The following is a 27339-nucleotide window of genomic DNA, read 5'->3' as shown; positions in this document are numbered from 1 at the left end:
AATTTGACACATTATGCAATTGTTCATGTTATATAATCTAAATTATTGTCACAAGGGTGCAGAGCCTCCCATTAAGGAAAGGTTGTATTCTGCTTTGAAAAATTATTTTACAAAATGTCTTCATGTCATACAGAGTTGTTAGGAAAAAGCTCTCATATACTGGCATTAGACCAAGGTTGTGCTATCTCCATGGCAACTGTGGTAATGATTGGATATGGGAGGGACCCTGGTTCTGTTTAGCAGGTTCAAAGTAATTATCTACAAGCATCTTATGTAATGCAATGGGGCATCTTATGCAATGAGTTTGCAAAACGTAAACGACCTTGAAGTCTCACATTGTAATGAAATAAGCGCAAAATCTGTCTTTAGTTCATTGTCGTCTGATGTTAACCCCACAAAATACCTCAGACCAAAAACCACTGGGACTCTTCCAGAGGTTTTGACCTTCCAGATAATACATGCTCAGAGTGTAATTAGGGACAAATGCGTTCTTCCCTATATGTTTATGTATTCAAATCAAGACGTGCGATCTCAAATGAGGTTCACATTTCAAAAACCACTAATCATGCGAGGGTTAGAACTCAGGTTCAATAAAAAGGCTCTTAAGAAATAACAAAAGGCCAATATTTAAAAAATATGCTAAAAAGGAATAATGTTGAGAAAGCATGTGTGATTAAGACAATATTAGATTTATTGCCTGCAAAACATTTTCACAATAGATTAATTGCCTAGGAGACATTTTCATTTTCTAAGATTACATTTTTTGTTTGCAGTGCACATGTATTTTTAAGGGTTAGAAAAATGTTGAAATTGATGCTAACACTGTTAGCTGTCCTATTCTGTAGCTTGTGTTTACGAATCCAGAAAGTATAGCTTGCAATCTTGTCTCCTCCACACCCAAGGTCACTGAACATTAATCTTAGTCATGTCATGTTCTCTGAATTTAACATTTTACAACCAATGGATTGTAATTTGCTGCAAGCCACGCATTGGAAAAACACATCAGTTTAGATACATGGGCGAACAGGATTTTGATTTAATGTGCTCATGGTCAAGGTTAAAATGATATTCACATTAATTTGTGTATTGTACAACTATCTTGTGTTTTTGTTGGATATTTAATTTAATCGACACTTCTCCTTGTTAGCCCCCAAATTGAATAACCAGCAGTTTTCAAAATTTGAAATCCGTCTTAAATAACAATAAACTGAAAAGCCAAGAAAGCAAAGTTCTTAAAAACCCATTATTACTTTGTACTGCAGTCAGGTACGAGTCTGAAAAAAAATATGGAAGAAAAATGAAAACACAAGAGCTTCAAGAATCACACAAATGGGCGACAAGCTGAAATCAGCATGTGGTTTCGTGCTGTACACCTCATCAGGTCTGCTGGGGTAAGAAGGAACCTTCTGGCATCCAGTAATCAAATCCACGTTTTGCACTCCATCCGCTGTAGACGCTCAAGGCCAGTGAAGGTGACCCTAAGCACACTGTGTGGGCATCTCCAGGGGAACGTAGCTCCTCAGACACAGCTGAATGTACGCTGAAGAAAGCCTGCATGGAGCACTGCTGTGAACGTCTGTGCTGCCACAGCTGAACTTCTCGCACGTGGTGAGAAACTGATCTGGGTCCACCTGAGAGAGAGACATGGGGAAGTGCTCTGATAACATGTACTATAAAATAACACATCATGGAAAAACAAAATTACAAAACACGTGTGTGTGTACTTTACTGATACCCGATTTGCTTCATCACTCAAGCATACAAGGTACATTAAGTCAAGAGGACACCACACTTGTACTTGTAAACGTCCAGCCTGTGGTTATAATACAGTGGTGTTGCTACAGGCTGCTGGCTGCATCTAGCACAATATGGGTTGATTCACGTGCATCCACATAGACAGATGAGTATTGTGTGAAAGGGTGTAGGAGATGTAGCTAGTGATTACCACTCTGAAGCAGGCACTGAGGGGAGACCGGGTGGAGGAGAACAGAAATGCACACGACGGCCCCTCCGTGCTACGCCGCCTCTCGCAAACCCCCACCCTGGCACGGGTGCAGCTGGAAGCCAACTGTAGCAACACACACACACACACACACACACACACACACACCGTACACAAGTCACACATGTACTACACCCGATAGGGGTGACCTGTCCCAAAGGAAGGCAATTTGCATGATAATATACATGCACTTTTTATGCATACTGCATAATGCATGGAATAATTAATTAGCAGGTATTAGAATAAATAAGATGCAAAATTCCATAATTAAAGTCTGTCCTACAGCATAGCACTAGATCCAGACTGCTCCTATGATTTATTGTAATTACCAGCACAATAAAAAATGCATCAAGGCGCACCACAGGCTTTTAACACTGGGGAACACCACGCAGTTTCGGCTGCCCTTTGGTCCTAAGAGACAAGCGGGCGTGTGTTTCTCACTTGTGGGCTTCCCAGTTGCCAGGCGAGTGTGAACTCGGTCATGCTGTGCGCCTGGGAACCGTCCAGTAGAGGGCGCTCGTTACCTGCTTCATTGTCATTGGTGCCCAGCAGTCCGTGAGACAGCCCTAAAGGGGTCAAGACCAAATAAGTAAGCTAAAAGCCAAATGTCTAATTACTGAGAAGTCTTGTAAAGTTAAATGTTTAAAAAGTTGAGTAAGAAATGTGGATGAACTAGATAAAATATCTGTAGTTTCATGTTTGGTTTTTTTGTTCAAAATGGAAATATTGTTGTGTTATACTGCAATGTTCTGCAATACTTCAATTAATTTAATTAATTTAATATTGTATATACTAGTCCACTACTTGATTAAGGGTTTTGTTATATGTAAAGGGTATTTATAACCATCTTACCATGTAACCAGCCCTCTAGAGATATACGGCACACGTTCACATGGGTGTCGCACGACACCGATAATCCCTTTCTATTGGACACTGTAAGGAGATTCAACTCCCTCGTTACAGTCACGTCACGGTTAGTGAAGGGTGTGTTCACGCCATGACAGTCGACCCCCACCTTGTAACAGGACATCAGACAGAATTATACCCTTAGCACAGACTACACTGGTTCAATGTATTACAACGTGCGCATACTTGAGCGTTAGGATGAATCTCAACAGTCGTGTTTTTCAGCTGCACCACTAGGGTGCGCTGTTTCGGCCCTTTCGATTGTAGCGTGACACTGAAGCTGTTCTTGATGACATCAGCTGCTAAAATAAGGTTGCAGAGAGCTGGGAGTTCAAACACACGTCCGTCGAAGGACACCGCAAATTCATCTGCCACCAGAAATGCTTGATCTGCACAGGTGGAAAAGGATGTCAAAGGAAACGATGAAATCAGCAAATAAGACAACATTTGCATCTTAAAACCTTAAATCCTGTTGTGGACAGGTTTACGAAGAGCTCAAGAGATTATTAGAGATTATGTGTCAAGGGAATTACGTTCCTGCATACTGCTGTTCAGAAACTCACGGTTGAAAGGGCTGTCCATCAGTCTCCTCTTGAGCCTGTAGAGGTCAGCTGTGAGGCTGGCCGAGTTCAGCGCTAGAAGGGGCTTCAGCAGAAAGTCCTCCAGCAGGACCTCCACCACGCCAGCCCATGATCCCTTGGGCCAGGGGTTCCTCGGAAGTGGAAGCTTCATCCTCACCTCCCCGTCCCTGTGGTAACGCACACACAGTCAGCTCACGCATCACACTACATGTCTTCTCGGCTCAGGGGTCGTGATAGCCATGATTGTCCTTCACAGAGAAGAGGAGCCTAAACTAAATCATACTTATGGCACTGAATATCTAGTCTGGTTGGACTTTTAGTTTACACCTTTACACCACGCGCAGGAGGCATTTCACCACAGATTTTGCACTCACCTTCTGGAGAATTTGTACATAAAGGCTAACTGCCTCCTGACACCCACCAATATGGCAGCAAACCTGGCCTCAGCCCACTGGACTGTCTGCTGGCTGACCTGAAGAACATGACAATGTCAATCAATGTCACTGTCAATGTTCAAGTGATCCGGTGAGCTGCACTGGCTCTAACTCACCAAGTCCAGCGCTGCGATCGCCGTCTGGAGGGAGGTCAGTGCTGGCTCCCTCAGGTGGTGATTATGCAGAACTACAGGCAGCAGTTGCGACAGCTCTTTGCTCCAAAGCTGTAGTCCCTGGTGCCACACACTGTCTAGACGTTCGCCAGTCACATCATGGTAAGCTCCAGCCAGTGTGTTCAGTGGCTCTGTGGGTAAAACAAATCCCCAAAAACGTAAACATGAGTATGCCTGAACTAACAGAAACCCATTATGGCAAAAGTATAAAGCAAAAGTAAAAGAGAAGTGTGATTTAAGCAATATCCATATATCTTGAAATGTTGAGGGTGGGGCGTTGTTCCATTCATTTGGTAAGTAGACCGCTATATAGCCTAACTTCCAATATGTTTAGTTATTTTTGTATTTTGTGGAAATCCAAAGTGCAGATCAAAAGGAGGTTTAGTGGAACTGATGGCCTAGCAGGACACAAGACGTCTGCACTGTGTCTTCCGCTGATCTCTCTACACTCCTTCCTCCACCCTGAAAAGTTACTTTTTACCCCTCATAACCTTTACTTGAAGAATTATGCTGCTTGTAAAAAATAAATGGCACGGCATGTGAAGAGGATCTTGATTTATTCAGAAAATTGCCTTGAGCCTTGTAGACATGACATGAAATATGTAGGCCAGATGGGTGCAAATCCGGGCCCGGAGGACAACGTTTCCCCCTGCACCACTTCCTGAGAGTCACCCACAGATGTTCAGACGAACACGTTAAAGGCAGAGCTGAAGTTAAGGCCGCTCCTGAGTTCCACGTGCACCCAATGGCTCGTGGACCAGAAGGTGAGCAGTGACTGGGTTTCCAGGGTCTGGATTAGGGGCTCCACTCACTCCGAAGCTCCTGCTGGACCAGCTGACTCATGTCTTGCACCCACTGGAGGATCCGGGGCAGGTCGTGCGTGAGGGCGTGGCGGATGGGCCCGTGGTCCCAGGGAAGAGGCGGCGGCCGCAGTAGCAGGTGCTCGGCCCTCCGGGCCAGACCCAGGGGCCCGTCACATAGCTCCTGCACGGCCTCACTTCCCCCAGCCTTATAAGAAGAGAGACTATTAATCTTTTATGTTTTGCCCACATTTTTGCATTTCCATATCTGATAGAAATCGTTTGTCTAAGAGTGTGAATAAAACGCCTGTGAGTTATGCTTAGATAACAGATGCTGTGGAACTGATAAAAAAGTGATAATAAATCTGGAAGAATGCTTCGTGTAGATGTAGACCCTCCTCTTCTTCTAACCTGTCTCCTGAAGTCCAGCAGAAGATGGTGTACCTTCTGAACTCTCTCCAGTAATTTCCTCCTCATATGGGACCTCAGCTGCTGGAGGCGGGCCTGTCCACAGCGCATTAAACGTCAGTAACACAAAACCTAACGCTGGGCAAACTTAATACTTAATTTGCAGCTTTGGCAGTCTACCTCTGTTGCTAGCAAGCACTTTTCACACCCCTTGGCCTGAAAGATAAGACTGCGATTGGCTATTCCCATGGAGATGATGGCAAGAGCCTCATTCTGAAGGCCGCGTCCTCCCCTTTGGACCTCAAGCGTGAGCCAATGGCGTTCCTCCATGCAGAGAGCCATTATGAGGTCATCAGATGAGTCTGGGTCAAGCCATAAATCCAGAGGGTTTTTTTATGGACTTAAGAATAGTTTTTTTATATAGGTACAATCAAAACACAATTGATGTGTAATTGGTTCTGGAACATTCTGACCCCCAACATGACCCACAGCAGCCTCCAAGCAACGCCTGCTCCGTCTAGCCTGCAGCCAGAGAAGCTCGCCCTGGTCCAGTCCGGCCCGTAGCTGCAGGCCCGTGTTCCGGTCCGAGGAGTACGCACCGGCCCCCAGCTCTGCACTCCAGTTCCCCACCTTCCACTACCATGGCACATACACAAACATAACGACAAAACAGTCATCGCACCATCATCATCATCATCATCATCATCATCATCACACTCCAATATATATGTTGGCAGAACTTTGCCTCTCATGAACATTCGGGCACTCTCCCTTTTTATCAAGGTGTTCAGGGATGAGTGCTGGGATCGGGCTTGTGGTGGTGGTGGTGGTGTTGGGGTGGTGGTGGTGTTGTGGGTGGTGTTGGTGGTGGTGGTGGTAGTGGTGGTGGTGTTGTGGGTGGTGGTGGTGGTGGTAGTGGTGGTGGTGTTGTGGGTGGTGGTGGTGTAGGTGGTGGTGGTGGTGGTGTTGGGGTGGTGGTGGTGGTGGTGTAGGTGGTGGTGGTGTTGTGGGTGATGGTGTGGTGGTGTGGTGGTGGTGGTGGTGTTGTGGGTGATGGTGTGGTGGTGGTGGTGTTGTGGGTGGTGTTGTGGTTGGTGGTGGTGGTGTGGGTGATGGTGTCGTGGGTGGTGGTGGTGGTGGTGTTGTGTTTGGTGATGGTGTCGTGGGTGATGGTGGTGTGGTAGTGTTGTGGATGCTGGTGTGGTGGGTGATGGTGTCGTGGGTGGTGTTGTGGTTGGTGGTGGTGGTGTTGTGGGTGATGGTGTCGTGGGTGGTGGTGGTGGTGGTGGTGTTGTGTTTGGTGATGGTGTCGTGGGTGATGGTGTCGTGGGTGATGGTGTGGTGGTGGTGGTGGTGGTGGTGGTGGTGTCGTGGGTGATGGTGTCGTGGGTGATGGTGTGGTGGTGGTGGTGGTGGTGGTGGTGTCGTGGGTGATGGTGTCGTGGGTGATGGTGTGGTGGTGGTGGTGTCGTGGGTGATGGTGTGGTTGGTGGTGGTGTCGTGGGTGATGGTGTGGTTGGTGGTGGTGGTGGTGGTGTCGTGGGTGATGGTGTCGTGGGTGATGGTGTGGTGGTGGTGGTGTCGTGGGTGATGGTGTGGTTGGTGGTGGTGGTGGTGGTGTCGTGGGTGATGGTGTCGTGGGTGATGGTGTGGTGGTGGTGGTGTCGTGGGTGATGGTGTGGTTGGTGGTGGTGGTGGTGGTGTCGTGGGTGATGGTGTCACCATCACGTGGGTGGTGGTGTGTTGGGGGTGGAAGGAAACCTGAGCGTGCAGGGAGTAGTTCCCACGCTGACTGCTGCCAGATTTCTTGAGGGCCACGATGAAGGTGCTGAGCGGGTCCTGGTCCACCACTGACAGAGCAGTGCGGCTGTGCAGGACGTCTTTGCCTGAGTTCACGCGATGAGAGCCAAACCACGACAACGCCTGTGAACAAGGAACCCATCAACATCACTCGAAAAGGCCCAACAGCTTCTTAAACGCATGCTGCACATCCACAAATATAATATTTCAGTAATGTCAGTAATTCATTACAAAATGTGGACTCACGGGCTGTGGAGGGCAGAGTCCTAAGAGCATATGGTGCTCCAGGAGGTCTCTGAGGTTAGTGCGTAACTGGGCTTGCAGCGTGTGAGAGGGACACGGGCTGGGAGACACATTCTGGACCCCTGCCTCCACCTGGACAGTGTGGATTCCTCTGGCTCCTTTCTGTCCAGAACAAAGTGCTTCAGCGTCACATCGTATTTGGGTCAATAGGCCATCAAAAGGCCATGCTGCGTTACCTCATACTTCACGCCCTGTGTGATTATCTTGTCACTCCACTTCAGCTCAGCACGTTGCGAGTAGGACGCCTTCCCTTCTTGTGACAACGAGACGCAACCCTCAGCGTCCACTAGAGGGAGCACTGACCGCATCTACAATTCACAGTCGCAGCGTCATTGTGTGTTTAACCTGTTCGTTCATCGTTCCCCTCGTTTTGCACGCGTTGTACTAGCCAATTTTCAAAGTAACATCTAGGATACTTGGTAAAAATGCTCAAAATAGCCCATCGTGTCAGAAAATGTGTCTTACACATAAAATTTCCTCAGAATGCAATGTGTGTGACAAAGAGAATGTAGTATAACTGAAGAAAAAAAATAATAAAATCAAGCTGTAATATTAATCATTTCTTAAATGCTTAAAAACAGAACTGCTGGGGATTAAACTTGGAATAACATGATGGATATCACTCACTTTCAAATATGTCAAAGTATGGCTACCATAGAGAACACAAATGACCACATAAATTACAGCACGTTGTACTGCATTCAAAACACGTGTAACCTGTTTACACTGATAAACTTGATCTATGTGATGTTGATTGTCAGCATCGATTGTACTAAACACTGCCCCCTAGTGGAAACAGTGGAGAATTAGAAGTAAACTCTTCATAGCACTGGCTTTATGCCTGACATCGCAAGCCTTATTACGTATTAGACCAGAGGTGGCCAACCCGTCATAGACCAAGAGCCACTTTTCTTACTGTGTTACGGCAAAGAGCCACATCGTACATGGGCGAGTGTAAATTATTAGCTGTGAAGACAATCAAATGCGTGTTTTCCACTACGCCGGTTTTAAAAGTATTAGCGGCTCGCTAGGCTTGTAAACTAACTGCGCACCACGAAAATGTAGCAGTGTGTCACCCCGTTTGTGCAGGTGAGCCCGCGGACCGGCTGGGGAGCCGCATGAAACCAGGCAAAGAGCCGCATGCGGCTCGCGAGCTGCGGGTTGGCCACCCCTGTATTAGACAGTCATTTCCCAGTTAAAACATTGTGTTTGGGAAACGTAAATGTGGAGTTTGTGGAAGAATGAAGCACGTTTCACTGCACCTGTCCAGGTGACACGAAGACACAAGCCTGTTGACTGCTGGAGTCACTATTCCAGTGCTTATTCAGTGTCAAAGACACGTTCACAGGTGTCCCGCGATCCCAGCAGAGATGGACCTAGGAAACACAGACAGTACAGAGACAGCATTGGTCAAAATCACCATTGACCCGTTAGTAGCAGCTGACTCTTGATTGTTAAGCATCTCACACAGTAACATCCTAGAGAGATTTGCTTCTATAGGAATGATTGTAACCTTATTACCTGGTTTAGATCTGATCTCTCTGGCCATATTCAATGTGCTTAGCTAACACAGATCAGACTCAGTCCTCTAAAGTTACTAGTGATGTTCCCAGAGTTTTGGGCAGCTTTTTTATCATTTACGTTTTACCCCTTTTAAAAAACATATTCCCCTCTTCCACTCACTTCCCTTTCTGATTGTTTCTTGGGAATTAAATATTGGCTTCCATAGACTCTCCTCAAACATAACAGCGATCAAAGAGAGGTCCTCCTCAAAGGTACTGAATCTAGTCTGGCTAACAGTTTTTCCTCTGACCAATGATCATTCTTTTCCATTTCCAATACATTTATATTTATATTTTTAGGGAATTTAGCAGACACACCATGGCCCAAGGAGCAGTTGGGGTTAAGTGCCTTGCTCAAGGGCACTTCACAGCCTAAGGCCTGGGAATCGAACCCAGTGTGAGTGTGTGTGTGTGTGTGTGTGTGTGTGTGTGTGTGTGTGTGTGTGTGTGTGTGTGTGTGTGGAGAGTGTGTGTGTGTGAGAGTGTGTGTGTGTGTGAGTGTGTGCGAGTGTGTGCGTGTGTGTGTTTGTGTGTGCGTGTGTGTGTGTAAGTGTGTGCGTGTGTGCGTGCGCGTGTGTGTGTGGGAGTGTGTGCGCGTGTGCGTGTGAGTGTGTGCGTGTGAGTGTGTGTGCGTGTGTGTGTGTGAGTGTGTGTGAGTGTGTGTGTGTGTGTGTGTGCGCGTGTGCGTGTGAGTGTGTGCGTGTGAGTGTGTGAGTGTGCGTGTGTGCGTGTGTGTTTGCGTGTGAGTGTGTGTGAGTGTGTGTGAGTGTGTGTGCGTGTGTGCGTGTGAGTGTGTGTGCGTGTGAGAGTGTGTGTGTGTGTGTGTGTGTGTGTGTATGCTGGATGCATGGCTGTGATGTGCACCTGCTTGCTGCTGTTGTGTGCTGGGCTGTGTGACAGCGTGTGCAGCTGTAGGTGAGACAGCACAGATGTGAAGGGCTGTTCAAGCTCCAGTGTGGCCTCCACCGCTACGTCTGTGGAGATCCAGGATCCCGCAGCTCTGACCTGCACACACACACACACACACACACACACACACACACACACACACACACACACACACACACACACACACACACACACAAGCACAACACAGACCTCATTATAACACCGCCAGCATAAATTAAAGCAACAATAAATTAAAAACAAAATGCACAAAGTCGGCTGTGCACATCACCGCTGCGAGGAAGACGTCCGCACGCAGGAGACAGAGATGAACTTGCTCATAGGGCATTAAGAGGGAAGTGAGTTCTGGCCCGTGTCTGTCATCACCTGTTCGGTTCCTCCACCCAGAGTCCAGTTGACCAGCACGTCCCCACGCTTGCTCCCCTCCCCTCTCTCAAGACACGCCTCCAGCCTCCACCCATGGGCCCCGGAGCTGGACTTGTCTGATGAGAGGTGTGAGCGAGATTATTCACAGAAGGCCTGGCTAGTCACCAAGACTTTAGCCCACACACATTTGTGCTACTGGCTATCAAAGGACGCTAACCGCTAGCTCAGTGTGACTTATGAGATCATGAGAGCTGATCCTCACTAAGTTTCTTCATTGGTAGGCACTTTAGCTATGAAGGCCATTGTTGTAGTGTGAGAACTGTGTAAGATCATACTAATGCCTCGTGGCCCAAAATATGTCTTGCAGCAATTTAATAATTGAAACATTAAGTTAAGTTACCTCTAATCAAATCACTCATCCCAAAGCAACTTATTTCAAGTTTTACTTTCAAATTAAAAGTCTCTCTATGGGAGAGATAAAAGTGGAAACATGTCATGAATGTGTACTGAACCCATATCACGTGATTTGACGGTTTGTAGGCCTGCAGGTCCAGCCGTGTCCAGATCCGCCCACTCTGTGTGGTGTGTTAAAGAATACGACCCATTCTGCCCTGCGTACTCTGTCTTTACTCGAACACTGCTGGGAACCAACTTCATCTGTACATTCAAAAGTTACGGACAAGACAAGAATGCTTTCACAACGGTGCGGTAGGCAGTACCCACAAATATATTACACACATCTATAGGGCATGGTGATTCTGGAAATGCAGCTAGTGTGTACGTACAATGGTAGAATATATCAAAAGATTGTTTGTTTAACCGTTTCCTTCTAATACCTGTGGTAAAGAGTGGTGAAGCTCTAACATCTGCTTGAACCCCATCTTTGTGTGGGACACCTGTCCTTCAAAACACACCATGGTGCTGCTTGTCAGTAGCTCCGCCTCCCCCTTAATCAACGACGCTGATTCAGCTGTGCAGAGTCGGACACACAAGATTAACGGCCAGGTGGCAAAACAGATGGAAGAAACACACAGGCCAAGTTAAACCTCACCTGTGATTTAGCCCGAAACACACGCGGCACAAAGCGTTGTAAGGAAGAGATGTTGTGGTTAAGGTTCACCATCAGCCCACCGCTAAAATGAAGAGAACGCCGTTCGGAGTCACAACTCGTGATGACAGCATGGTAGAAGCTTATGTAACAGTGTGTAACAGGACATGCGAGTTACTGCTTTTCTAATGTTTATTATGGTAGGTGCGGGTACTGAACCTGGAAGAAAGATGGTGTCCTTGGATCTCAAGTGATGCCAAAGAAACCTCTGAGTTCTCTTCCTCGATGCGAATGGACTCTGTCAGATTGAGCCGTACATCCATCTGCAGTGTGCATAAAGAATGTGTTGATTTGGCTACCTCGGTCCATTCAGAAACACTCTAAATCTTCTAACTCGGTTCTGGTTATCAAATCAGGAAAACGTTATGTGTTCACGCCTAAATAGAGGAACTCTGGGATCATCTCTAACATACCCACAGTGACTGGTCCAGTGCTTCTGAGTAGCAGGACCCTGAGAGATGGTCGGGGCTGGTCCCCACGGTGCAGTTCACCTGTTTAAACAAGCTGGCTGTCAGTTCAGTTTGTCTTCCTCGTAGGAGAGGAGTCTGGAATTTCCCTCTAACAACAAGCCAGCCCACATGAAGAGCACGAGGTCTCCAGGCCTCCCACACCAAAGCTAACATCACGCCTGCCCGTCGCTCCAAAAACACAATTCTTAAAGAAATAAAACTTCTGAGTGCCACGTAAGAGTCCAGCAACTTCGATGAAAGTGAAACAAGAAGAAGGGAGTCCTAACCAGCAGGTGACTGGTGGCTCCCGTGGGTCGCCCTTCTTTCCGCACCGTGACCTTCAGTTCCCGGGCCCCCGCGTGAAGGTGAGCCCTGGCAAAGAGGCCCCTCCCACTGCGGTTCACGTGCACACCCGCGCTGGCCTCGGCAGGGAGCCCTGGCCCGAGGTGGCAATGTACCACAAATCAAACAAATGTTGCTATAATATAATTGTTTGCAGTGTTACCGATGTCCATGGCGTTGAACTTATAAAGCGCATATGCAATATGAAAAAACAGCAGACCTGCCGTCAGTAGCCAGGGGACGGAGTGGGAGATCTGGGCTTGGAGATCCTTCTGCACGTGCTGTCCAGGGCTGCTGTGGATGCTGACGCAGAGCCTGGGCCCCTGGGCCAGTGCACAGAGCCAGGGCCTCTCCCACACACGTGTCCCCCCAGAACCATCGTCCTCCAGCCCACGTGTCAGCTCCACTCCGTACACGGCCTCATCCACCGATACCATCAGCTCCCCTAGAGAACACCAGCGGGCAGTTGAAGGGTTATACAACACTCCAGTTTAATTGTGAGTCTTCAGTGGACCCTACTGCACTGCATAAAGGTTCAGTGAGACATTAGACATTTATTTTTCATTATGTCGGGCTTCGTTTTGGGGGTGTCTGCAGCCTACCCTTAGCGAGAGCCGTTGAGTGATTGAAAAGGCAGATTGCGCTGGAGATATGTGGCAGCCCGGGAAAACCGGGAAGTGAGATGTTTAGGTGGCCGGAGAAAGACAGCTGGAGCCATGGATCACACATGACTGCAGTGCTCAGCTCAGCTCGGAACATCTCCTCTCTCTTTCCCACTACACACATGCCAGAGAAACTGAAAGAGCACAGTCATGGCAGACAACAAGCCTATAAATGGAGCAGTTTTAGATGAAACATCCACAATATTAAAGTAAAATTAACAACATATAACCTATTTGAGGAAGCATTGGCACTGAGGTGAATGTGGCCGTCTGCGATCACCACAGGAAGTAGTGTTTGCTGAAAGCTTAGGTCGAAGACGACTGCACGAACACCCGTCACTACAGTGTTGGCTAGGAAGACATCCAGCCTAGCATTCTTCTTGCCATCCGTCCCAATAAATATGGAATTGTGGGTTTTACCATCAGTAGACCTCTTGACTGTTAAATATGCCTGGAAAAAAAGTCCATTGACATGTGCAGATCATGTATCATGATGAACGGTGTGGTTTGCATGCAAATATATAAATGGCAAAAAATTATACTATTAGTAGTTTTTACATCGTAATCTGTATCATCCATGGTCACTTTTCCCTTTGCAGAATATTCTGATTCCATACTTATCCAGTGATTTTTCAGCAAACTGGCATCTAGGCTTATGGAAGACGGAAGGTCCAGCTGTAATAGAATGGGTGTTGTTCAGTCAAGCAACCCAGTAAAGACAGACCAGTAAAGGAATAATTAGAGGTGAGAGCTAGCTGAAGATTACTGTAAAAGGTACAGAGCAAGTATAAGAACAAATGGAACACAAGTGAAGCTGGAATGAAGCAAAGCGTTATGTGAGAAATAAGTTATCTAGGATCGTTAAAAATAGAGATGTAGATAGACAGATGTAGACGTAGATGTAGTTGTAGATAGACAGATGTAGATAGACAGATGTAGATGTAGATGGACAGATGTAGATGTAGATGTAGATGTAGGTAGACAGATGTAGATGTAGATAGACAGATGTAGATGTAGATGTAGGTAGACAGATGTAGATAGACAGATGTAGATGTAGATAGACAGATGTAGATGTAGATAGACAGATGTAGATGTAGATGTAGGTAGACAGATGTAGATAGACAGATGTAGTTGTAGATAGACAGATGTAAACAGACAGATGTAGATGTAGATGGACAGATGTAGATGTAGGTAGACAGATGTAGATGTAGTTGTAGATAGACAGATGTAGATAGACAGATGTAGATGTAGGTAGACAGATGTAGATGTAGACAGACAGATGTAGATGTAGGTAGACAGATGTAGATAGACAGATGTAGATGTAGATGAACAGGTGTAGATGTAGGTAGACAGATGTAGACAGACAGATGTAGACAGACAGATGTAGATGTAGATAGACAGATTTAGATGTAGATGTAGACAGACAGATGTAGGTAGACAGATGTAGATGTAGATAGACAGATGTAGATGTAGGTAGACAGATGTAGATGTGGGTAGACAGATGTAGATGTAGATGTAGATAGACAGATGTAGATGTAGATGTAGGTAGACAGATGTAGATAGACAGATGTAGATGTAGATGTAGGTAGACAGATGTAGATGTAGATAGACAGATGTAGATGTAGTTGTAGATAGACAGATGTAGACAGATGTAGATGTAGATAGACAGATGTAGATGTAGATGTAGATAGACAGATGTAGATGTAGGTAGAAAGATGTAGATGTAGATAGACAGATGCAGGCCCGTAGCCAGCATTGTGATGGGGGGGATCTTTTTCCCCCAAAAGTGGAGTGAGGGGGGGGGGGGTTATGTCTTATATGTTTCCTCTATGCTGCGCCTATAGCGATCGATCGCCAGTGGTTGGCGCCAGAGCGAACTAGTAACTCAGTGGGTTTTCCATCCACCGAGTTTTTGCGCATTTTGAAAATGCGCATGAAAAAAGCTGGATGGAAAAAGACCAAAATTCGAAAAATGCCCCAAATATCGCAAAAAGATGTTTACGATAGGAGGAGGTGGAAAAGTTAGACTATCGCATCGCCAAAATTCGGAAAAACTGGATGGAAAAGGGTTTTTCGCATAAACGATGACGTATCATGCCTCAAGTCAAGTGGTTCTGTACATGATCGCGATGTAAATATGGCAAATGCATACAAAAACAGTTCTGGAGAGAGCAAAAATTGAATTTAACTTCTCCATGTAAAGAAAAGAAAAAGAAAAAAATGTTTCACAACCTCAACGTGCAAAAATGCGTAACTGCCAGATGGACGTAAAACCACTATTGTTTGGCGTCCTCTCACGTGATCTAAAGTTTATTCGCATAACTGTAATGAATGGAAACAAGGCTTAATTCACATTTTTTTCTGCCGAAACTTGGAAATTGCGCATTATTTTTTCGAAAGGTTTGGATGGAAACCCGAATCATAGATGTAGATCGAAGATAAATAAACTAGATTTTTTTCAGCGTGAGAAATCGGATGTATGGCGTGAGAGCGTGCGAAAACGGTCAAATGCGCGTGTCTCACGCTCATTGCGTGAGAGTTGGCAACACTGTTATAAGTTTGTTGTGAGTTTATTGTTGCTGTCCTTATTTGTTTGTCTGTATATTCACCGGAGATTAACAATTAATTCATTGAATAGCCTACCTATCTTGAGGGGCATGTGTGTACGGAGGGAGGGTGCGGGGGCGGGGGGGAGGGGGGGGGGGATCGAACGAACCCTTCGATCCCCCCTGGCTACGGGCCTGAGATGTAGATGTAGTTGTAGATAGACAGATGTAGATGTAGATGTAGATAGACAGATGTAGATGTAGATGTAGGTAGACAGATGTAGATAGACAGATGTAGATGTAGATGTAGGTAGACAGATGTAGATGTAGATATGTAGATGTAGATGTAGGTAGACAGATGTAGATAGACAGATGTAGATGTAGATAGACAGTTGTAGATGTAGGTAGACAGATGTAGATGTAGATAGACAGATGTAGATGTAGATGTAGGTAGACAGATGTAGATGTAGATAGACAGATGTAAATGTAGATGTAGATAGACAGATGTAGATGTAGATGTAGGTAGACAGATGTAGGTAGACAGATGTAGATGTAGATAGACAGATGTATATGTAGATGTAGGTAGACAGATGTAGATGTAGGTAGACAGATGTAGACAGACAGATGTAGATGTAGATAGACAGATGTAGATGTAGATGTAGGTAGACAGATGTAGATGTAGACAGACAGATGTAGATGTAGGTAGACAGATGTAGATGTAGGTAGACAGATGTAGACAGACAGATGTAGATGTAGATAGACAGATGTAGATGTAGATAGACAGATGTAGATGTAGATGTAGGTAGACAGATGTAGATGTAGATAGACAGATGTAGATGTAGATGTAGTTAGACAGATGTAGATGTTGATAGACAGATGTAGATGTAGATAGACAGATGTAGATGTAGATGTAGGTAGACAGATGTAGATAGACAGATGTAGATGTAGATAGACAGATGTAGATGTAGATGTATGTAGACAGATGTACAGTAGATGTAGGTAGACAGATGTAGACAGACAGATGTAGATGTAGGTAGACAGATGTATACAGACAGATGTAGGTAGATGTTAGACATCTGAATCTCTCAGGCTTCAATCTAAAAAAGTAAAAGCAGATGATGATTTAGAACAGCTAATGCTAAAGAAACAGAAAAAGAAGAAGAGGAAAAAGAAGCAGAAGAGGAAGAAAAAGAGAAAGAAAAAGAGGAAGAAGACAACCCTATTTATTAACCTGCAGCAACTGAGTGAAGTTGAATTTGACTGCAATAGTTTGCTGAGAAGCTTCATTATGAAGTTGGAGCTGACCAAGAACTACCAGCCTCTCCTCCTTAGCAGTCCATAGTCTCCCACGCAGCTGATGAACAGTCTGTAAGAAGAGATCACGTTGGGTCCAAACAAGAATGAAGGAATAAACTGAGTTTTACGTCAGTGCATTACAATCATCAATATATTACAATCTACATCAATGCATGCTTAGACTATTTAATAGCCTTTAGATGCTTTCCTGATATACTGCAGTGTTAAATTTTTGCATTTTAATTTTTACGAATTAAAGTATTCATCATGTAACTTTTATTTATTTCACGACAAGTTTTTTTTTTTTCATACTGACCTGGTTATTTAGAATACTGATGCAAATCTCTGAGTCTCGTGGGACATAGTCCAAGTTAAATGAATGAATCAGGGAGGAACACACCTAAACACACAGAACATTAGTGGCGAAGACTGGGTCAACAATCCCCTCTGACTTGAGAATGGCCAATGATGGACCAGAAACAACAACAGGATCTACTGTAACAAATAGTGATTGGTCAGATGGAACTCACGTGAGGATGCTGAGATCGAGATCCCAGGGTCAGTACGTGAATGGCTTTTCTGTTGTCATGAAGCAGTGTTTTGGACTCAAGGATATAGATTCCTTTAAGTACATCAACAGTGAAGGTTTCCTGGAAGAGCAGACTCTGAGGGAGGAACCTTAATGGCTGCCTGTATGTTTGCAGACAACCAGTATAAACGTTATCTACTCAAATGTTATTACCATCTGCTCTGTTATTGTTTCAGTGTCCATTACCAAGAAACGTCGTTATTAGCATTGATATCACATTGAACGAGCAAAACACAGAAAACATGAACATGAAAATATAAAGATCAAAGCTTTCCATAAAGACCTGAAGTGTAGCGCCCATCTTTTTTTATAAAAGTGTTTGTCCTTTCTCATCTCTTCCACTCTGCCTCCCATCTCCAGCTCTAGATATGAAGTGTTTTGTTCCGAGAGAGTCACACTCATAACCACCAGCTTCTTCTTTAATTTCTGCAACAAAAACAGAAATTAATTTACAGACGTTCCCTCACCAGAAGGAAGAAGGATTGGATGTGTAATGATGCTTAAGATGCTTCATTTGGTCAAGGTGAGCTATTAGTAGGATCTTCTATCCGGTACCTTGTCCAGAGTGTTGAGTCTTGCAGAAATGTTGAGGGTCTGCTTGCCAAAACTTGTATTCACAGCCAGAGTCTTCAGCTCTTTTCCACTGCCCAGTAAAATCTCCCCTGTCATGGCTGGCGTCCAGGCTGTGCTGACGGAGCATGAAGCATTAACGCTGTGTTTTCCCAGCATGCTCTGGGCTCCAAACTGGAGGAAAGGTCAAGCCATGCGTGGGTTAGTAGTCTGTTAGCAATGCTAATATTTAGGTCGTCCCTTGTACTCTGCATTTTAGAATCTAGTCACAATCTGATATGGACAGAACGTTGGGTGAACGATGCTTTCAGCAGAACTGTTTCTACCAGAGTACACAATACACAAGATACACAAGTACACCTTAAGATAGGTGACGGCAGGTGTGAAAACATGTAACTGGCCCTCCACATCTCTGCTTCTCTCTCGGAAGAGACCCTCCATCACCAGGTTGTGAATGGTGATCCACTTGCGGGTGGTGATGTCTGACGTAAAGCGGGTGGCGCCATACTGGGGTTGAGTCAGTTTGTGAGCCACGTGGACATACAGCCAAGGGGTGTCCATGTTGAAGGACCCTGTGGGTGGAGGGTCTGATGCTTAGCACGTTAACCATGACACAAGTCCTTTCACAGTACGGTTTTCCTGGAAATCTCTGCTCCAAATGTATGATATGTTGTAAGTGTGGGGCTCTTGGGGGGGGGGGCGGGGGGCGATATATCTGTACCTTCCCATTTGCGCAGTGAGGCTTTTGCTGACATGTCTTTCCAATGAAGCCCAGCCACCAGGGGAATCTGGTCATTGTAGTTGACCTTAAGGTGGGTGCTGCTCTCAGATTTCCTTCTTTTCTGGTGGGAATGTAAGAGCTGGGTTTTGTAGTTCAGTTTTTGTTCTGGTATTCGTAGGCTGAACTAGAGAACCAAGACAGAACATTAATTTTATTAACCCAGCTTTAGAACTGACATCATACTATATTGTTTTAAATTAAGAAAACATTATTAGTCAATGCATTAATAAATTTTGTTTGATTTTAATAAGCCATGTTTAGAAAAGGGTTCACCTCAAGAGCATAACTCGTGAGACTTGGTCCAGACTGGTTCCTTATTGACTGACTCAGAAGGACTCTGTCTTTGTTGCTGGCCTGGTTCCAGTGTTTGCCATAGCTCAGATCCAGGGAAGACTGGATATGAATTGGACTCCTTTCATGTCTGAGCTGTATCTGTAATTCAAAATGCACAATAATGGACAAAGCACATATAAAAAAAATCAATGATAGTGAGAACCTATTGAGGCAGGATTCGTTGATGCTACCTTGTGGTTAATGGAGGAGATGTGGGAACACACAAACTCGTGCTCCACTCGCACGCTGTGCTGTTCCTCATCCTGCCTGACCTCCTCTCTCAGGTTCTGAGACGTGTGACACTCTCCCATATTGTCCTCTGTGAAAACACGAGGGTCCTGATGATCGAACCCCCCCAGACGTGTTCCAGTCCCATCGGGATGGTTCTCTCACCTGATAGGCCGTATCTGACCCGGGAGCCCAGGCTCCAGTCTGGCCCCCTGCGTCCCAGCATCCCCAGGATCCTCATAGTAAGTACGTTAGGTAAGAAGATCCCAGCATCCATGGAGTACTGCCTCTGGCCATCATCCTGCCTCCGCCCCAGCTGAACTGTGAGTGAAGTCACATTCAACATTAATTTCATCCGATATCTGTGGCGCATAAAGGAACGCAACTTTCGCTCTTCAATAATATGAGCTAAATTCCTTAGCTAAAAACATTAATATAAAATGGGGGGGGGGGGGGGGGGGGGGGATGCTGTTTAAAATTCTTTCCCAACCCTTGATGATTAATTATTAATCACCCACTACCGACATCTTCAAATAATCATGCAATATTGATAAGAATAAAAATATTGAAGTTCTAATATCTTGCCTGAAAACGAAGCATCTTTACTGAAGACATTTCGTAGCTTAGCAGATACACTGATCTTCTTGCTTGGTCCATGTGTGACATTGACAGACAGTAAGACTGGAAGCCCATTAGCTGCAATCTTGGCCTCCAGTTCATAGTGAGTTCGTGTTTCTGATGGAAAACTCGTTGTCTCCTTCAATCCCTGATGTCCAGAGCAAGAATAAGTGGTAGACAGATGAAATTTACTGCTTTAATAAACTTGATAAAATGCAATCTAAAGGTAGCAGTCCAACACGTTTAAAAGCTTTGATCTGGTAGAATGCTGCTAGCTAGTTACCTTGAGATAATAATGGTAGCTGTCATCTACAAGCAACTCAGCTCTTCCCGAACACAGACCGTTCAGTTCAGTGAGCTGCCCTGTGGTAAAAACACATGAAACTAAAGTTAACTTTTAGTAATTTGATTGTGTATCAGAGTGCACATTCTGTATGTACGCATATGTTGCATGTATTATTTTTTCTGATATGATAAATCCATCACCTTGAATGAGGATGGTTTTCAGAGGATGGGTCATTTTCAGATTGAGTCTGTGAGGACTGAAACTGAAGTCCACAGAAACATCTCGTGGAATAGAAGATTGTGGTGTGCCAAGGAAAATGAGCAGATTGGCTTCCAGTGGAATCCACGAGTTTTTCTGAAACATGCAAACAAGAGCAATTCCACATAAAAGAAACAAGTGAGTATATGTTTGTATCTTCTATACTGAAGTGGAGGTTAAATTACTCTTGCCCAGATTTACCTTAAGAACAAAAGCATACGCAGCCTCTAATATGTACTTTTGAAGACCTTTGTCCAGTTTTTGAAATCTCAGAGTGAACAGCACTGGGCCAGGTTGGGGAACGTCTCTCCCCATCAGAGACACAGGATAGGTGACATCAGAGCACAACTGCCATCCAAGCATCTTGGACCCTGGGGCATGATAAAGAAAGATAAAGATATTTCTGAATGTCTTATTGAAACAAAAGGTGATCAATTATTACTGGTACTATAAGATATCGATTGTACATGTTTTGGGGGTGCATGTGGTCTTCTCCTTGAGGGTCCTCGAGGTACTGAGCTCCTCTCTACTCTCTCCACTCACGTGATACATTCTAGAGCTGTTTCAAGACGAAGATTGATAGTCTATTTTAGATTCATAGCCAACATTTTTTGTTACTCTGTCTGTATGAAACACAATGACTTCAGACCTAAAGAATATAACATCCATGACATCTTCAGGTACGTTGAGGACCATCTTTAGACTTTGTCCATTGTGCATATATGCACCTCCATCCAAGCTGGTGGAAGACCTGACCTGGGTGGCCCATTCCATCCCTGCTCGTCCAAGTGCTCCATCCACACCAATTCTGGCTGAGATGCCAGCATACGCGCTGTTTGAAAGGGTAAAGCACAAACGAGAAAGCTCACTTCACATCACAGCTGAAGACACCTGGCAAAACTCTCATAACTAATAAGACTTCATGTTTACTTTGGTTTTATATAGCCAGCCAAGGAGAACTGAGACAAGTCTTTATAGCTAGCAGTGCCCTTTACTCCAAGAGAATAGAAAGAGGAAATGTTGATGCTCAGCTTGATGGGCACCCCAGACAGTGATGGTAAGACCAATTCTTCCACAAGCGCAATTGCCCTGTAGTTTAATTTGACCTCCTGACCCTGAGATGAAAAAAAAGATTACACAGATGCAAGATATATCATTTTAAGAAAATGGCGCAAATTGACACTTACAAGCATTTTGGCAACTGATTCATTCTCAGAATACAACCAAAAGCCACTTTATATTATTCTAAGAAGCCACCTCCTGCAAACATCTTACACAAGTTCTCTCTCACCTTTAACAGCTTCACGGTGAAACCTGCTAAGCTAAGTGACAAGTCTCTCATTTGGCCAATGAGTTCATTGCAGGTCATGAAGGAAATATCACTGCCGAACATCTTCACATTAATCCAACATCGGAACTCGCTGTGCCTCCTCTGTCCTGTGGACTTAAACAAAACGCTCAGTCATTCCTGATGACAACAACACCCACCAAATCGCTACCCACCGCACCCTCACCTTAGCTTTTAGGGGGTTTAAGATGGGGCAGGTCTCATTTTTGTCCAGTCTTTCTTCTGGGTCTGACCACTTCTCCTCACTTCTTTCCCCCCTATTCCCCCTTTTTCCCCCATGTGATGTTGATTGTGTGCCATCAGCAGGTTTTCCGTTATGAGAGTCATGACCTTCAAACATTCTCCAGAGAAAACGCTCTGCATTTTCCATCCTTAGAGAAACCTGAAATCGACACAGGAAGACAATGAGTGAAAATATCACCCTTTGCTGCAAATTGCATAAGATGAAGAAATTATTATTTTGCAACCTCTAATAGATTAAATGATCTGCCCAAGATGTGAACGGTCATGTTAGACATAGCAGAACGGGGCAAAAAGGACATGGGAGAGAAAACCAGAGCTCCTTCAACGTTGGTGACAGCCACGCCTTGCAAACACAAAAACAATGGCATTAAGGACACTACAAAAACAATATGAACATGGAAAAAATGTTTATTCATAAGCATTAACCTATAGGTAGTCGTTGATAGATACCAGTGTCCATTGTAAAATCCATGTGTGAAGAATACTTCCAGGGTTCAGCATCAAAATCTTTACTGATGATATCGTGTGGCAGTGATTCCATTAGATCTTTCTTCAGCGGGTCTTCTGTCTTCTGGAGATTGGTGAGGTGACTCCAGACGAAGGATCCAACTGAGTGGAAATTGTGCCAGAATTTATTAGGATGAACCATAAATGGAAATTACCACACGTAGCGGTTTCAGACATACTGTTCAATGCTAATACCTTGAGTGGATGTCTCATTTCTTAAGGTAGCCCTTACGGTTTTGAACACTTCCTGGTCGGGACAGGACATGAGCTGTTGATAAGCAGCAATCCTAACCTCCACGTCCTCGTGCTGGCGCTGGTATGCCCAAGTTAGAACTCCTCGCTGAAGAAAAATTTGCATTTTTTGAACTTTTCCTGTGATCTACCAGCCATTTCTGTGTCAAGCCTAGGCTTATGCAAAGGACACCATTGTCTGACTTCAATTTTGTAAGCTAACATGTTTACAACTATTATAAAACCATATATTTCTGCATAAATACACACTTCACTGTGGCAGGGGAAGCGTCTGAAGGCTTCCACAGCGGCTAGTCGGAGTTCTAGCGGTGTGGAGAGGTTGCGGATGCAGGTGTTCAGCTGAGGTGTGAGGGTCCCAGCGGCTGCACCGATGTTCCCCACTGCTTTCAGAACATGCAGCACCTGCGTCGAATAAAAGAAGAGGTCCGATTAGTCTTAATGGAAGCCCGTGAAAGCATGTGTCTTTTGTTTGACGGTACCTCTGTGATTCCTGGAGCTTCCTGGCCTCCACAGCCAGACTCAAGGCTTCCCTTCAGAACGTGTACAAACTGCTGGACTTCAAGAATTTGGTTACATGAAGTCTGAACTTTTTGACAAAGGCGGTACACCAGTGAGGATAAAGCCAATATCGTCTTTGGACGAAGCAGAGGGTACTTCAGCAGACCCTGGAGAAGAAGATGCCAGATAAATGAGGGTGTCCAGGTGGTTTTTGCTTTTTTGGTTTATTGCTTTGCACGACCTTCCTGTCTTCAGAAGCAGAAGAGCTTACGCTAATGTGGCTGATCATGGACGGCGAGGGATGGGAGGCAAACGTGATGGCACCGAGGAGAGAGACCACGTGATCACGGTCGATCTCCTCGTTGAGGATGAGGCTAGTTGTGAAGTGGACACATGCCTCAGAACCACAAGCAGGAAGTGCCTCCAACAGAGGCTGCCTGTAAAAACAATAAAACATAAAATAGTATATAATTAAACACGATCAAGACATGACGAGGAGACTGACAAGTTTGTCGCAACTACAGCTGCATTTTTGATTACAAGACATAATGCAGATGCTCCTGTATATCAAGCTTAACTTTTTCAGTTCACTGAGATGTTTCCATAAAACAGAAATGGTCTTATTGAAATGCATTGCGCTTTAATCAACTGACAGATAACCAAGAACTTGAACACTTGAAGACAGTGCGAGACACTGACCAGTCATCACGGCACTTAAAGGAGATCTCCTGCCAGATGTCCTTCAGCTGCTGTAGGCTCAGGGATCTCAGCTGGAGAACCAAACTCAGAAAAAGTTCTGATTGCTAGGATACAGCAGAAAAAAGAGACCCAGACACAGTGAATGCATGATCTGACCATTGAAGGCATGCTGTCAGACCATGAACCACGAACCAGGCCCTGACCTGTTGCTGGTCAGCTGAGTGAGCACACAGCCTCCTCACGGTGCCTGAGACCTCCTGGGCAGATCGTGGCCCGCCTCGCGTTGGGTTCTCACTTTCCACTTTGAACCTTAGGTCAGTCAAATAACCTTCATCTTGCAGCCCTTGGCAGAAAACGCACAGCTCTCATTAGCCCCCCACATATAGTCCGATGAAAAAGTCTTACTTTCAAATTGCTTAAATCCACTGTCAATCGGATACCCATCAAGTTACCTGGATCTACTGGGATCCCCTCCAGGGTTCTGAGAAGATTCAGAGTGGAGACTGTGCTGGTTTGCACCTGGTCCATTGACCCCGAAAGAGGCACCAGTGCCACCGTCTCCGTGCAGTTCACCTTGTCCATCACGGCTGGGCCATGAAGCTGGGTGCATTTAACACTGGCGTCCACTGTCTAAAAAGAAGCATGTGGAAAATGAAGCGCACTTCAAAATGAACTGTTCACAAGACCGCTCAAAATACGAAGTGCAGTGTGTGATGAAGAACCTGGACCTACCATGCCGTCCTCGATTGGTACCGACTGCCACCAAAAATCATTAACGCGCTCTGTGAGACACTGCTGCACATGCCGAGTCTTCACCAACAAAGGTCCCTTCAGCTCGTAGGAGCTCATGCAAGTGCCATGAACATCAGTCTATGGAAACATGAGAGTCTGATCTGAAGAGTTTTCCACCAGTAAAGGACATCAGTAACAGGTTTGATACTTAAAAACTGCAATCTGTAGAACATTAGAATGAGTTTAATAGCAAGTATTTTTCAAGAAGAACATGTTTTTAAAATACAGCGCACATGTGTGTGAGGGGAGCAAGCCATGTATTGAGATGTTTGACCGATGGTCTTCACCTCTTTCACTGTTTCCTGGGCTCGTCCAGAGTGGGAGGTCTGGAACATGCTCAATATGGCTCTCTTGATGTTGAGAGTCCACACCTGCTCTGCCTCCCGGGGACACAGGCCTGTGACCTTTCCTCCTTGGAGCAGGAAACGCAGGGGGTTCTTCTCCAGTGCCTCTCTGCCAAAATCACAAACACCAGATGGGCCATCACCATCTTAGCCTGTATGAGATGACTGCAGGCCATCTCGCTGCCTCAAAGGTCCTGTGCTGAGCATATATGAAGCAGTCCATTGCTCTGAGCTTGGGGCACTGATGACTTTATATAATACATCAGTCTAATTTAACTCTATGTTTTACCAAGCAATGACATACAGATGTAGTTGCTTTAGCCATTTTCAGAGGTGCTTAGAAATGTTATTAGCCAGGACATAGTGAATCAGAAAATGAAACAATATTACCACAAAATAAGCACAAAGACAGAGACATACAATGAGAAAGAGAGACTTGCAAAGAGACATACAGTGAAAAAGAGACACAGTGAAAGACATACAGTGAGAAAGAGAGACATACAGTGAAAAAGAGAGACATACAGTGAGAAAGAGAGACATACAGTGAGAGACATACAGTGAAAAAGAGAGACATACAGTGAAAGACATACAGTGAGAAAGAGACATACAGTGAGACGGTCATACGGAGAGGAGCATCAGATACTGAGAGAACATGTAGTAAATAAAAAATAGAGATGAGAGATCCTCTCGAGATCTTTTACGTTACCTCATGTTTTTCTGACGTAGCACAGAATTGTCCCTTTTTAATGAACTTTGCTTAATTTGGGGATTCCTAAGCTGAAAAAGATAAAAGGTCACAAAACGGGACAAGCTCCCACTGAATCTGCTAATATGAGCAAATCACAGGCCTCAACTCGAATGTCCAGGGCCTTAAACATACCACCTCCGCATCGAGGTCTGAGAGCAGAAGGTTCAGAAATTCTGTTTCTCCTAAACTACTAAAATCGTACATTTCTCAGCAGCGTGATACATGACAAATCTGAGGAAGAGAAGTGCAGGAAAACACCAGGGAACTCCTGGACGGCAGCTTTTGTTGTTGTTAGACTCCAGAAAACACAGCTCTGTAGGAGGCATCTGCACTCTGCCATCACCAGCTGTATTTATAGAAGTAGCCACGGTTCATTCTGACACAGACAATTCAGCATTCACAACTGACTACAAATGAATCCACACGTTTACCTTGTTTATTAACTTGTTATTCATTAAATACAACAAAGACAGGAAAGTGGAACGTGAAGAGAGAAAATATCAAGTACAAGTTGGAATATACGAGAGATGTACCCTTAGGACCATATCCGGGCATCCAGGAATGGTGCTGATGTCGACCACGCAGTCGAACGCTAGCTGACAGCTTCCTTGAGAAGAGTCTTTTAGGGAGCTGGTGACGCTGGTGCTGAACCTGTACGTGTGCTTCTGTCCTCTCTGCATATTCCATGGAACTGAAAGCATACAACATTAACACGGCTCGTCGCCCCTTAAAGGAAAACCCTGACATTTCGGTTTGATCACTGGAAGATCAGGAATCGTTTCTGAAAATATGCAATATGACAACAGCTAGCGCTTTCCTCATAAAGTGTCTCACCAGAACAAGCAGACTTGCACAGATGATCCTGCTGGACTTTATGGCATTCACCTAGTATGGAAATGTGACATCATGAGCAGACACAAAGCCACATCACCAGGTTTAAATAGTTACATCAATTTAAAAGTGATAATCATCACAAACAGGAGGAGTTGTATTTTTCCCCCCCAAAAAATTGCAGGATTAACATCAAACTATTACATTTTTGTGAATAATACCTAGTCAAATACCTTACAGTGGTTTTTGTGTTCAGACCCCTTTGCTAAAACAAGCGCAGGTTATTATGGACATCTGTGCAATACTCTAAAGGTTTCACTCTCAAGGTTTCAGTTCTTCAGGCACTTGGAATCAAAGCAACTTTGCAAATAAGTCCACTCACCAGTGAAGATATTGATCACAAATATTATGCAGAGATCTCGAAACAACAGAAGACCCAGAGAAGGCATGACCTCGAGGAACCGTAATCACCACAACGGCTCAAGCTGAACCCACTCAGGGCAGAACATTCCAGAAGAGACGAATGCATCAGTGAATGAGGTGAGAAGACTTAAGCCTATGGAAACCACCAGGATTCACAGAAACCAATCAGAGGAAAGTTCCCCAGCAGGACACATCAACTCCAATGGCACAACCAACTAAACCCCAAAGCACAGCAGTGATCACAAGGCCAAAGTCAAATTGACTGGATTCCACTTCTCTCCTGAACACACTTCAAAATGCCTAACAGAGAAAAAAGGTGTATGTATTGTCTGTGAATACGTTTTGAT

General features: G+C 44.9%; 2 protein-coding genes across 3 annotated transcripts; both read right to left on the bottom strand.

Moving 5' to 3' along the window:
* Nucleotides 1-676: 676 nt before the first annotated feature.
* Nucleotides 677-11206, bottom strand: LOC143475592 (uncharacterized). 2 transcript variants are annotated; one of them, XM_076973475.1, is made up of 20 exons: nucleotides 11078-11200; nucleotides 10754-10898; nucleotides 10242-10357; nucleotides 9834-9974; nucleotides 8670-8783; nucleotides 7584-7715; nucleotides 7351-7509; nucleotides 7066-7227; nucleotides 5778-5940; nucleotides 5485-5666; nucleotides 5308-5400; nucleotides 4909-5104; nucleotides 4040-4227; nucleotides 3864-3961; nucleotides 3472-3656; nucleotides 3095-3297; nucleotides 2855-3017; nucleotides 2444-2568; nucleotides 1946-2068; nucleotides 677-1631 (listed from the first exon to the last, which is right to left on the bottom strand). In XM_076973475.1, exons 1-20 carry the CDS (start codon nucleotides 11156-11158, stop codon nucleotides 1479-1481), a joined length of 2922 nt encoding a protein of 973 aa, XP_076829590.1. In that variant the 5' UTR covers nucleotides 11159-11200; the 3' UTR covers nucleotides 677-1478. The 2 variants fall into 2 exon arrangements, with proteins under 2 accessions (XP_076829590.1, XP_076829591.1); XM_076973476.1 differs by having other exon boundaries at nucleotides 10147-10898; nucleotides 11078-11206.
* LOC143474598 (apolipophorins) lies at nucleotides 11194-27138 on the bottom strand. The gene is made up of 42 exons (XM_076972099.1): nucleotides 26573-27138; nucleotides 26272-26429; nucleotides 25697-25767; nucleotides 24934-25099; nucleotides 24587-24724; nucleotides 24307-24484; nucleotides 24058-24197; nucleotides 23855-23958; nucleotides 23427-23592; nucleotides 23137-23322; nucleotides 22907-23059; nucleotides 22601-22745; nucleotides 22349-22507; nucleotides 22123-22241; nucleotides 21822-22037; nucleotides 21599-21751; nucleotides 21238-21422; nucleotides 20957-21139; nucleotides 20775-20866; nucleotides 20509-20678; nucleotides 20250-20403; nucleotides 20047-20126; nucleotides 19731-19911; nucleotides 19311-19466; nucleotides 19109-19236; nucleotides 18858-19016; nucleotides 18525-18708; nucleotides 18164-18375; nucleotides 17789-17977; nucleotides 17517-17659; nucleotides 17175-17334; nucleotides 16961-17044; nucleotides 16580-16714; nucleotides 13361-13477; nucleotides 13033-13253; nucleotides 12743-12936; nucleotides 12361-12585; nucleotides 12086-12234; nucleotides 11763-11840; nucleotides 11509-11612; nucleotides 11293-11374; nucleotides 11194-11211 (listed from the first exon to the last, which is right to left on the bottom strand). Exons 2-42 carry the CDS (start codon nucleotides 26416-26418, stop codon nucleotides 11194-11196), a joined length of 6024 nt encoding a protein of 2007 aa, XP_076828214.1. The 5' UTR covers nucleotides 26419-26429; nucleotides 26573-27138.
* Between the last annotated feature and the right edge of the window lie 201 nt (nucleotides 27139-27339).

This window comes from Brachyhypopomus gauderio, chromosome 14, assembly GCF_052324685.1.
Source record: "Brachyhypopomus gauderio isolate BG-103 chromosome 14, BGAUD_0.2, whole genome shotgun sequence".
NCBI lineage: Eukaryota > Metazoa > Chordata > Actinopteri > Gymnotiformes > Hypopomidae > Brachyhypopomus > Brachyhypopomus gauderio.
The sequence above is the reverse complement of the archived record's forward strand: the minus strand, read 5'-3'. Positions and strand labels throughout refer to the sequence as shown.

Excerpts from the sequence above, each read along its gene's own strand:
- LOC143474598 (XM_076972099.1), bottom strand. The coding sequence starts at position 26,418 with ATGCAGAGAGGACAGAAGCACACGTACAGGTTCAGCACCAGCGTCACC. Across the intron at positions 20,867-20,956 it reads ATGGATGTTATATTCTTTAG|CTCTAGAATGTATCACGTGA; the intron begins GTCTGAAGTCAT and ends GTCTTGAAACAG. Across the intron at positions 13,254-13,360 it reads TGGATGATACAGATTACGAT|GCATATTTAACAGTCAAGAG; the intron begins GTAAAAACTACT and ends CTTTTTTTCCAG.
- LOC143475592 (XM_076973475.1), bottom strand. The coding sequence starts at position 11,158 with ATGGTGTGTTTTGAAGGACAGGTGTCCCACACAAAGATGGGGTTCAAG. Across the intron at positions 10,899-11,077 it reads TTCACCACTCTTTACCACAG|ATGAAGTTGGTTCCCAGCAG; the intron begins GTATTAGAAGGA and ends TTGAATGTACAG. Across the intron at positions 5,401-5,484 it reads AGTGCTTGCTAGCAACAGAG|GCCCGCCTCCAGCAGCTGAG; the intron begins GTAGACTGCCAA and ends CGCTGTGGACAG.